The sequence below is a fragment of the Gymnoscopelus braueri genome (genome assembly GCF_963280865.1).
Source record: "Gymnoscopelus braueri genome assembly, chromosome: 20".
Lineage (NCBI taxonomy): Eukaryota > Metazoa > Chordata > Actinopteri > Myctophiformes > Myctophidae > Gymnoscopelus > Gymnoscopelus braueri.
In genome coordinates, this window is record NC_137622.1 from 34,863,161 (window position 1) to 34,875,587 (window position 12,427).

General features: G+C 40.9%; 2 protein-coding genes across 2 annotated transcripts; one reads left to right on the top strand and one right to left on the bottom strand.

The window, feature by feature from the left end:
- The first annotated feature begins 3,423 nt into the window (after window positions 1-3,423).
- Window positions 3,424-8,358, top strand: gla (galactosidase, alpha). The gene is made up of 7 exons (XM_080415818.1): window positions 3,424-3,653; window positions 5,085-5,259; window positions 6,136-6,310; window positions 6,775-6,866; window positions 6,968-7,129; window positions 7,434-7,631; window positions 7,823-8,358. Exons 1-7 carry the CDS (start codon window positions 3,469-3,471, stop codon window positions 8,150-8,152), a joined length of 1,317 nt encoding a protein of 438 aa, XP_080271944.1. The 5' UTR covers window positions 3,424-3,468; the 3' UTR covers window positions 8,153-8,358.
- A 292-nt stretch (window positions 8,359-8,650) lies between these two features.
- On the bottom strand, window positions 8,651-12,278 carry rpl36a (ribosomal protein L36A). Its single transcript, XM_080416254.1, has 5 exons — window positions 12,229-12,278; window positions 10,913-11,018; window positions 10,745-10,812; window positions 10,094-10,216; window positions 8,651-8,733 (listed from the first exon to the last, which is right to left on the bottom strand). The coding sequence occupies exons 1-5, from the start codon at window positions 12,229-12,231 to the stop codon at window positions 8,713-8,715; spliced, it is 321 nt and encodes a 106-aa protein (XP_080272380.1). The 5' UTR covers window positions 12,232-12,278; the 3' UTR covers window positions 8,651-8,712.
- Window positions 12,279-12,427: the final 149 nt, after the last annotated feature.

Consider the following 12,427-nt stretch of genomic DNA (forward strand, 5'->3'; position numbering starts at 1 on the left):
ATTAGCTTAGAAATCTACATTTTTATTTCAGATAGACAAAGAAAGAAAAACTCACACGTAGGGTGAAGCTTTGCCACAAAACTGCCACAAACTCTTTCCCAGTTTCATCATTTAACATAAACTAACTGCTTCACAATGGTGCAGGTTTACACCAATGCTGGAAAAGGAGAAATTTCATGACAAATATACCCTCTAATAGTTGAGAATGGAGCCTTTAAATGGCTCAGCAGCAATTCCTGAAATATTATTTATCTAGGCGTTATTAACCACTTCTTAAACCCCATATACTGTAGGCCTACTTTCTCTATAGGTCTATACCTCTATGGTCTATACTTGTCTCCCTCCTTTGAATGAATGGCTTTATTTTTCCCTCTACAACAAATCTCTCGCCAAAAATAGACCAATCCACAATGCGTCACAATGCATTGTGAGCTAGTAGATCTGCCATTTTCACCAAATGTTCGCTTATTATGACATTTGCCTATGTATTGGAAAATTAGAGCGCACTAAGTACTGATGTAGTAAATTAAAACATCATTCATACATTTGTATTAGTTTTAGATAGCAAAATAATGTGTGGCTGTCACAAAATGATCCCAAGGCACACCTGGGACTTGTCTCACTGCACACCGTTTGAGCACCGCTGATCTAAACGTCCTTCTCATCACATTGTCACTGTCAATGTGGTGATCCTGAAGTGAATGTGTCAGCGAGATCCCACCGTGTGAATTAATGACAGCCCTGTCTAACTGGCAATCAAATATTATGTAACTCTTCCCATGTATATGGGGAGCCACATACGTACCGTTGACTGGATAGGGCACACGGACCGATGATAAATTGTGAAATAAAATGCAATAAAAGTCAGGGATCTTGTGGTGGATTGTACCTTTTCATTAGGCCCACCTTTGGCGCGCCTGCCCGTTAGTGCCAGTTAAACTGACTCCGCTGCCGTGAGTCAAACTTCTGAACCCGTAAATTGTTCTGCCGATAAACATCAACAATACCACCCTCAAACTGGAGGCCACACCACTGAAACTGCTGCACTGCAGTTCCTAGAAATGCATGGGAAAGTTGTCTTGTTTATGGCAACAGAGAATGAGAATGTATTGAATGAATGGTCATATTAATAGAATAATTAAATTGTAATCAGTTTATTGCTGAGCATCTGGAAATGCTTAATTGTCTAATTAAATGCATGTTTGAATGCAGCCTATATAAGATTATAAACAGAGCAAAGCTACAATCACTTTAACAATCCAGTCGTTAACCTATTGACAATGCTTTAGGATAATTCCTTTTAACAGGACGTTCATGAAAGTCCTTGGAGACTTCCAATGAGGGCCTGTGAGCAATTAGGGGTTAAGAGTCTTGCTCAGGGACAAATTTCATTTCATCGACACATATGCTGGCGTGGCCTGGAATCGTACCTGGGGCAACCAGGGCCTCTGGCTCCCTAGGCGGGCTCACTAACCACTCAGCTATGGCCGCCCCTTTAATACTTTAATGACTGAAACTAAATAGGTATTGTATGTACATACACTTATATAGTAAGTGTTTGCAAAGTTGGACTATGGTTTGTTCTTGAAATTCTCATGGAATGAACATTGATTTCACTCTAAGTAAAGAAACAAGGTTGTATCCAGATGTTTCTAGGTTGTCTTCATGTAAAGTACATTTACTCAAGTACTGTACTTAAGTACACTTTTGAGGAATTTTTAGTTTACTTGAGTATTTCCCATTTTCAGTACTTTTACTTCTACTCCACTACATCTCAGAGGCAAATATTGTACTTTTACTCCACTACAATTACCTGATCTGGAGTTATGCGTAGAGACACTCACATAGTCCGCAAGTTGCTTGATGCCCCCTGGGAACCTCTTGGGGTCGGCCTGCAGGTGGCCCAGTGCGTTGCGTTGCTGTGAGGGCCAGCAGTCATCAATGCAGACGTACTCATACCCAGCATCCTTCCAGCCCTCCTTCACCATCACATCTGCCATCTGCATGTACAAACGGACAGGGGTCAGGCATGGTGGATGAGAGAGAGGGGGAGGGAGGGAGGGGGAGGGGGGGGGGGCAATTACAGTAGATGCTTTTACAAAGACAATGAGAGGAGCACATGCTCCATTATCCATAAATAGAAAGTAAAGTAACACATATCACATTTGTTTTTGTTTTTTAAGGCAGACACAAGGTGTATGGTTATTATATTGCCTGTTACACAACATGTTCAATGGCTTGAGTAGGCAGTTTTCAATGTTATTGCACTCCTAACCCATCATAGACAGATCATGGTGAGACATAAAAAATAAAGAATGAATGTATACTTAGGAAAATGGTCTGAAATAAGGTCAATTATAAATGATTTGAACATGCATTAAACATTTGTCATTTAAGGCCTAATATTCAACATTTGCTATATTGCTACAAAAAAACTACAAAGCCAGTCATTTATGGCAAAACAATAAGTTGAAGGATAAATTTAGGTCTGATACCGATGCGTACCATGCGTGTTCAAGTCATGTACACTTTACATTATTTCAGACCATTTTCCAAAGCATACTTTTATAGACCCCTTAACGGACGACGTCACACTGGCTCCAAACGTCATACTGGCTCCAAATGAAACCCATTCTGTCAGGTCTCGCTAGGACGCGCCAAAACAACAGGTTGAGAATTGATTGCATGACACAATCACCTGTGCATCCAGTCTCAATGTTAGTAAACAAATAATTGGTCTATACTGTAGCCTACATTTTCACATTTGAAAAAACAAACCAAAAAAATGGCAATTTCTCATTGAGGTGCCCACTCTTCCTCTATACTTCCTGTATCAATAGTTGTTGGTCCTTGAAATTAAAACGTCTGAAAACCAGTGGTGGAAAAAGTAGACTCACATTTTTTACTTTAATAAAAGTATCAATACCGCAATGTAGAAATAGTCTGTTACAAGTAAAAGTCTGGAATTCTAAATTTACTTGAGTAAAAGTACTGGTAAAAGTATTGGTATCAAAATGTACTTAAAAGTACCAAAAGTAGAAAGTACTCATTGTGCACAATGTCCCATTTCACAAGTTTCCAAATGTATAAAATGTATAAGAAATACCTCAAAATTGTACTTAAGTAGGCTACAGTACTTGTTAGTCGTAGAGAGACCTTCTGAGTGACTGTGGACTGGTTCTAGTAAAATATCAGCAAGAGGCTCCAGCGCCACCTAGAGTAGACAATCATGTCCACACAATGTCACCTGATCACGGATATATAGGGCGCTTCCTTGTTTACATTTCTAGCACGCGCTCGGCACGCGATTGGACAACTGTGGGCGCGTCTCGATTCTAATTGGACCAAAATCTAAGTCAATCATCCGAGGGCGGGGCGAGGATCACTTCTCTGTACAAGGAAGTACACTATCAGAGAAAGACACATCGTGTCACATGAGTGTTATTGTCACATACACATTGTGAGTGTATGACAGTTTGCTTAAAAATGTGGACTATAGTCGCATTTGTGCTGCTGTTTGTCATTGTACTAATAAGTCCTGTGTGTGAAGCTTTGGACAATGGTCTGGCACTGACCCCCACCATGGGCTGGCTGCACTGGGAGAGATTCATGTGTAACACAGACTGTGACCTGGACCCCACTAATTGTATCAGGTAATTGATTGATTGATTAATTTATTGATTCATTTAACACTTTAACAGTTTGCAAAATAGTGCAGTTGGCACGATTATACAATGATGCTAAAAAAGGATAACAAAATGAACCTCTTAAACCCCATATGGTTGAGCGGAGTCTCTCAGGGCTCTGTTCTAGTGTCTTTCCTATTTGTTTGGGGAAAGCTTTTGGCTGAAAATAGCAGATCGACAAGCTCACAACGCGCAGCGCTGCGACGCATTGTGAGCTTGTAGATCAGCTATTTTCAGCAAAAGCTTGCAACATGTTGTGAGCTTGTCGATCTGCTATTTTCAGCCAAAGCTTTCCCCCACATTACGGATGCTTGCTGGGGTTTATAAGTGGTTAAAGCCCTATTAAGGGCTTGTTTCCATCATGGTCCTTCCTGTGTCAGATGTTATGTGTGTACTCAATAATAATAATAAATGTAGAAAGGTTTGCACTTTATAGGCTCAAGGCTTACCAATAAAGGTCAAAGCCCCAGGTGCGGCATTGAAGTCCACAAATAACCAAACAGGCTCACACACTGTCACTAACATAAGGACTTTGAGGCTCTTTGGATGCATGCAATATGTATATTTTTATATGACCCAAGGAGCGACACAAGGTGCTCATGTCCTCAGACATCAACACAGAATGCAGGTGTCCCATGTTGGCTATAAGTAGGCAGTCAGCCTATTAGAGGTGACCAATGATAATGGAGCTGATCGAAGGCACAGGGTGTCATCAATCAGCCACTGGTTGGTTGATTGATTGATTGATTGATTGATTGATGTACTTTATCTAGTAACATACAGCAGTACATGGAAGTACAAATTCACAATACAAGGTCTACTGAACTGGGAGGCTCATAAAGCACTAGGCTTGTCTAAAATGAGATCCCCACGCACACAAATCATGATGACATATAAGAGACAGACAGAGAACGTCATACAATCAGCTTACAGGTTACTGGTATGAAAAAATAAAAAATATGTACAAGAGAAAAAGAGGAAGAGTTCGGGGAGGGGGGGGGTTAGGTTAAGACTTTGACAGGGGCCATTTTTGAATTGCAGCCTCCTAAAGGTGTTTCTTTAGGGCAGTTGTGATCTGTCTACGATGGGAGGAGTGCAATAACATTGAAAACTGCCTACTCAAGCCATTGAACATGTTGTGTAACAGGCAATATAATAATCGTACACCTTGTGTCCGCCTTAAAAAAAAAGAAAGAAAAAAACGGTCTGTGATATGTGTTACTTTACTTTCTATTTATGGAGCATATGCTCCTCTCATTGTCTTGTTAAAAGCATCTACTGTAATTGCTCCCCCTCCCCTCCTTCTCTCTCTCTCTCTCTCTCTCTCTCTCTCTCTCTCTCTCATATCCAACTGCCCACCACCATGCCTGACCCCTGTCTGCCCCTCCACCCTGGCAGTGAGCGTTTGTACATGCAGATGGCAGATGTGATGGTGAAGGAGGGCTGGAAGGATGCTGGGTATGAGTACGTCTGCATTGATGACTGCTGGCCCTCACAGCAACGCAACGCACTGGGGCACCTGCAGGCCGACCCCAAGAGGTTCCCAGGGGGCATCAAGCAACTCGCGGACTATGTGAGTGTCTCTACATAAGTAACTATAATAATCCACAATACACAATGTACTAGTGCTATTCTAACCCCATAGATATCAGGCAACAGCAAAACGTTGTGGTGTTTGTAGGTTGTGTATGACCTCTAACTCACCGAAAGACAGGGTTAGATGGTCACAATATTCATTTCTAATTGAGATCTTTTGCACAATTCAGTGAAAATGGGCAACTTCTGACCTAGGTCTTATATTTCAATCCTCAATCCCCCATCTTCAGTCGAAGGAGTTATTTAGATCACTGTTGCTCAGTGTGGGATCCAGGGCCTGCCAGGGATCCTTGAGCGGGTTCCAACTAAATTATGGATAGTTAGGAGTTTCGGGTCCATTTGGTTCCATTCGTACACTCTTAGTTAAATGAACACTGAGGATTTTAGTGTAGTTTTGGTTCCCAGAGATAAAAAAATATATATATTCTTGATACATGAGATGAGATGAGAGATACTTTATTAATCCCGAAGCGAAATTGAGGCGTTTTTAGGCGTACAAAGGTTGAGAATCACTGATTTAGGCAAATTAAGGAAGGACAATGCTGCCACCTAACCTTCCTCTTCGACTTGACCAAACTCTGTTGGACCCCACTGAGACAGACAGTTTGGAAATCCAACACATGCCATGCTCCCTGCCCCAATGTTTTCATTGTTGATAGTCTAAGCACAAACACGTTTTGACCTGTGTAACATCACCATCTACTGGTAGTGATGTATTACTGCAAGCATAACCTCAGGTATTTTGTGACATTTCCAAGTAACACCCATAAAAGATATTTAGCCCAATGGACTGATGACTCTGCTTGTAGTGAATACAATTTATGTTACAGTAAGTGAATGTGCTGTGTTTTAGGTTCACTCTAAAGGTCTGAAGCTGGGCATCTATGCAGATGTAGGGACACATACCTGCGCTGGCTACCCGGGCAGTCTGGGCTACTATGAGACAGATGCTCAGACCTTCGCTGACTGGGGAGTGGACCTGCTCAAATTTGATGGCTGCTATATGAAGTGGACCCTACTGGAGGAAGGTTAGTATTGAGGGTTAGATTGAAAATCCAAATTCAGTCTTTACACTTTTAACTGCATTTAAGTCACAAACAGAGGAGCCATTACTCGTGTCAAAGTTACGCATTTTGAAGTTGAATTCATATTGGCCCAAAATCATCAGCATTTCATCTCAACCTAGGGACATTTAGTGATTTGTGGGCCAACCCAGTCCTAAGCCACTAAACTAGTCTAGGCTAGTGGTTATTACTGCTACATGTATGTATGTCTATCGCTGTTGGCAAAAGTGAAAGAACGTGTTTGTGGAGAAGAGCCATTGGCATTCATTTTAATAGTTTGGAAAACGTATGTATTCTTATGACCATATTTCTCGTTCTAATCATCAGTCAGATGTTGAACTTTTGTTTGTAAAAGACACCCAGTGTTTTCACACATAATAGTCTAATTCAAGCCTTATTTGAACACCTTTTGATTTCTTCTCATCCAGGCTATGTGAACATGTCAAAAGCACTGAACAAAACAGGAAGAAGTATCCTGTACTCCTGCGAGTGGCCATTGTATGAGTGGCCCTTCCATCAGGTAAGTAAGAAACAGTTGTGTATTATGTATGATTTCAATCTAGTTAATGGATAAATAATATTATGCACCCACGCTATAACAGTGCAATGTTATGCCTCCAGCCTAACTACACAGCCATCCGTGAGACATGTAACCACTGGCGTAACTTTGCGGATGTCTACGACTCCTGGAGCAGCATTAAGTCGATCTTTGACTGGACTGCCTCTCACCAGAGCATAATAGTACCGTCAGCTGGGCCTGGGGGCTGGAACGACCCGGATATGGTACGCTGCACATTCTCAGTGCCACATAGCTCATGTTCTTGACATGATCCTGCACATGTTATTCTTCTAGAATAGATGGTAGAAATAGTAGTTTGTCTTCAACAGCATCATTAATTTAAGTTATGCTTATTTAACATGTTAGACAAACAAATCATTCATTATTGTATGTATTGCACATTAATAGCAACTCAGAGCTCTGTAACCCCCAAGACTTGGCACAATGTCTTATCAACAGGAAATCAGTACATTTGGCATCCGTTGTCTTTAATCCCACTGTGTGACATGGCTGAATTCTGTCTTCCAGTTGGTGATTGGAAACTTTGGCTTGAGCCATGCCCAACAGGAATCTCAGATGGCATTATGGGCCATCATGGCGGCCCCTCTGCTGATGTCCAATGACTTGAGGGACATCTGCCCACGCTCCAAAGAGCTGCTACAAAACAGACACGTCATAGCCATCAGCCAGGACCCACTGGGCAAGCAGGGATACCGTACTGCAAAGGTAGGTTTTAGTTAGAGCATAGACCCCGTCACCCCAATGTAAAACAGTAGATGCACACAGTAATTGTCAGCATTCAATGTGCTTGGGATACCTGATGCAAACCTCACTCTTCTGCGAACCAACTAGCTCATGAGTTGGAAAGCAAGCCACAACAAAGTGATAAAATATGTCATGCTTGACTTCATCTGCAGGTCAATAGTTTTGAGGTATGGGAGAGGCCTTTGTCCAAGAGCAGACTGGCCATAGCAGTGCTGAACAAGCAAGAGATTGGTGGTTCACGAGGATTGCCCGTGGGCACCGTGCCTGGTTGGAAGATCTGTGACCCCCAGTGCAATGTCACTCTGATCCTGCCTCGATACCAGGAGCTGGGGATTCAAGCTCTCCACAGCAAGCTGGTGATAGCCGTCAACCCGTCAGGCACAGCGCTGTTGACAGTCACCCCCACCAGCAGCAACTTTGAGGCTCATCGGCATATGGACTGGCATGACACATCCATCACAGACAAACGCACTATTCTGTAGGGTGGTAATGCACTTTAGCTGCCCGTCTGATTCTGGCTCTGCTGTCTTACCTCAAAGGGATCACTTATTGTGTGGGTGTGATTTTGTGGTAATCTAAACGGGTGTTTTTTTTTAAATATTAATGCTTGATTTTTTAAAGGGGAACTGTACCATTAATTTATGCACTTGATACATAATACAACTAAATAAAAAATATTTTTATGGTACCCTGTGTTGAACTGATTACTTCTGCAGGTGGGGGGCACACACTTGGGTGGGATTCATAAACCTTTGCTTAGTTAGTTTTACTTATCACAGCATTGTATCAAAGAAAATAGCAGGACCAGACTTTAATTTTGATACATAATACAACTAAATAAAAAATATTTTTATGGTACCCTGTGTTGAACTGATTACTTCTGCAGGTGGGGGGCACACACTTGGGTGGGATTCATAAACCTTTGCTTAGTTAGTTTTACTTATCACAGCATTGTATCAAAGAAAATAGCAGGACCAGACTTTAATTACTTTGATCCATTTATTCAAAACAAGACAAATATTGGAACTCCAAGAAGAACATCTTAGAACTGGATGACCTGGCCCTGTAAGTGAACAAAAAGACATGAGTTAGTGCAGCTCACCGATAGTCACAGCATACAGGAACAAATCTTTCAACGCCATATTGCTAGATAAGGCTCCTAAACATTTTAACCAAAGTCTAGGTGTTTTTTTGCTATGGCACAAAGACATGTCCATGACCTACATAGGTCAGTGGCAGTATTCAGATGTTGAGGTAAAAGAGTACCCAGATTAACCAGAAGCCAATCGTTATTATCGCAGAAAATAACTAATTAACTCATGTTTTCCATCAAACTTCATTTGGGCTTGGAGAATGGGGTTAATATACTGCTCACATACAGCAAATAATAATTGCTGCACCCACTGCTGACATTCTGTTCTCCAAGCATATCTTAAAAGTTAAAAACTCTTAAGCTTATGACTATGGAATGGGCTGTAAAGACTTTAATGTTTAATGATCAGACAGTCTGGATTTATGGACGTTTGTAGTAAAACACACTTTAATTGCTTTATGAAATGAAAGTGCCAATAGCCCTTTCACCGCTGCTACAGGTTCAGAGTATTTAATTAGTAGTATGACAAAACAAAAGCACTGATCTTATCATAATGACCCCATTCAGAACCAGATGCTACTTTTACTTGACATAATAAATGTGACAAAATGCTTTGAGGTCATCTATACTGAATTACTACTTGTGTAATATAGGTATACCATAAGTACCCTGATGCAAGCAAGACGCAAATTATGACGCTCAGGTTACTAGATACCAAGATGCCACATGATGCCTCGCTGTTGCAACATTTCCTCAAATGTTTTAACTATTAAAAAAGGTTTGGGCAGTGATTTAGAATGCAAATATACAGTGTTTAGTATGTAGTCCATACACAATATGGAACCATGTCCACACTACATAGTTGATAGAACTTTGATAGACACATTTGACAAGCTAAGTAACTTTTCCACCATGTCCACATAACTGCCAAAGTTGTCATAGTCTTAACCACCTAAGGCCCATTGAATACATTGTCGTATGGTGGTGTTGCATGTCGAAAAGAGACATGCAAATCTCTATATAATCTTTGTAATATCTACAAACTCACAACGTGAGCTTGAAGACGGGTAATTTTCCCCCTGTAATGGCATGCCCAATGGGGATGCCAGGTTTAAAGTTGTTATATCTACCAGCATTTTCCTGGTAGCTAGTGTTGATTTCCCACCAGGCGCTAACATAACGTCCCTACAATATACCTGTAGCCGTCCATTATAAAGACTGAGTTAAGCTGCTGGTGTACGAGTAAATTAGTACTTGAACACCCTATTTATTTTTTGGCACCCCTAATGGTAGCTTTAAATATGGCAGGAATACGTGAATGCCAACATACCTTTCTCTTCTTGTCACCACCCAACTCAAAGTGCTTGCATCTTTTGATGGCCAGCATTCTCTTGGATCTGCAGTTGGGCTCCACGCACTCAAGCCTCAACACAATCTTCTTTGTGGTCTTGGCCTGGGGGGGAAAAAAACACTGTATTACTGCACCATTCCAGACACCGAAATCAAATGATGCATCCTATCCAGCACAATGTATAGGTTAAATATGTTATCATGAGAATTACCATTATTCTAAAAGTCTAACAGTTTTATGAGAAACTTATGTTGCTATATCAGTGATTCTCAATTTTTTCCATGTCAAGAACCCCCAAAATTGAGACCCATCTCAAAATATTTTGTTCCAGGGACCCCCAGAAGCAAAGATTTGAATAAAAAAAATGTTTGCTTCAAAAAAAATTATATTCAAAGATTTTCAAAAATGTTCACGATTGTATTTATTTATTGCAGATCTACAAGCTCATAGCGCGACACAAAGTGATGTGCTGTGAGCTTATAGATCTGCTATTTTTGAATAGCCACGGTATAAAATGACAGACGCTTTACCACTTTTAATGGGTTAAGTGTCCCCAGCAGTAGTAGAATATAAAAAGAAATAGACAAGACAATCACCACAACAGCAATTCAATGTTCAAGTTCGGCTTACCTTTTTGCGGAAAATAGGCTTTGTCTGACCTCCATAGCCGGACTGCTTCCTGTCGTATCTCCTTTTACCTATAAGAACACATTAGCAGTTTAGTCAACAGTTCTGGGCACAACTCATGTCATCATTACACATACAGTCATGGCTCTGAGCAGTAGGATGTTTACTCACCCTGTGCGTAGACGGAATCCTTGCCCTTCTTGTACTGGGTAACCTTGTGAGGCTGGTGCTTCTTGCACTTCTTGCAGTAAGTCCTGCGGGTCTTTGGTACGTTGACCTGGAAGACGAGCATCAGAGGACAGAGAACCACGGTTACACATGATTCATGATGATGACCCGTCAATAATACACATACATTGACATCACAGAGGGTTCATGATGGCATACCATCTACTAATGTTACACATGGTTCATGATGATCTATGCATGACAATTATGTCACATGGTTCATAGTTATCTGCCAACGTTACAGCTACTTTAAAATGTAATAACTTCAAGGTTATCAAGTGTATTCATTGCTTTCTAAGCACAGTTGTACCTCTCACACACCTAATATAATATTCTAACATCACTCACACCTGGCAATTTACATATTAAGTTTGCACACAAACATATACACATAAATGCTCATACAGATTTGTTAATGTATATTGCATGTAAAACATTGCAATAATGCATGAATATATATATACGTTGTATAAGTAGGACCTATGCAAACAGCTCTTTCAAGCACATCAATGTGTGCTATGATTTGTGTCCATTCTTAGTTTTTTCTTGTTTTACATCACTACTTGTGTTCTTTATCACTTTTGAGGACCCAAGACCCAAATTATGTTATCCTCGTGAACTTGTATACAAGACCAGTAAAAACAAACAAATCGTGAAGCCATTGGTATCTGCAAACGTGACAGACAATGGTGAGCATCCTCGTTTCTGCCAATATACTAATAATCGCACATCATCGATGCATTGGGGGAAATAAATCAGAATCAAATTACATAAATGGCTTCATTAAAAAGATGATAGGTACCACCGGGCGAGTTCAGTGGCTGCAGCGCCAAGCTAACGCTAGCTTTGCTAACACCCACATGAGTCGCTTGCTTCCTATGGGCAGTTACATTAGGACGCATTTGGGTTAATTTCCAGTTATATACATTACGTGAATGACAAGATAAAGCTATATCCATTACATAAAACTACGTGAATGACAAGATAAAGCCCTGTAGGTGGTTAACCACTTAAGAGCCCTATGTTTACGCTTCGGCTCTTGGAACAGCGTAACGCCATTTGATATGAACGAGGGGACCCACTCGAGTTTCATCAGTAATTAAACAAAGTCGGCGAAAGGCTACACCGTCAATATCTATCTCCGTGCGTACATTGACATTGTGTTTACGTGCGGAGATGAACTAAACGTTATATTATTTCTCTAATCGACAGGATTGGAGATGATTGTACAAAGTATAATCGAAGGCAAATATCCGTACCATGGCTGCGACCCGATGCAGAGGAAAAGAGGAAGGCTCAACCCGGAAACAGTCTTTAATAAGGCACGGTGGCTAGAAATATACTGCGGTATTTCTAAAGTCTGCCCCCTAGCGGCTGTTGTTGTTTTAGGCGAACAAAAACTACACAAGCCTATTTTGTAGAGCAGGGGGTCTTCAACGTTTTTCAGCCCAAGGACCC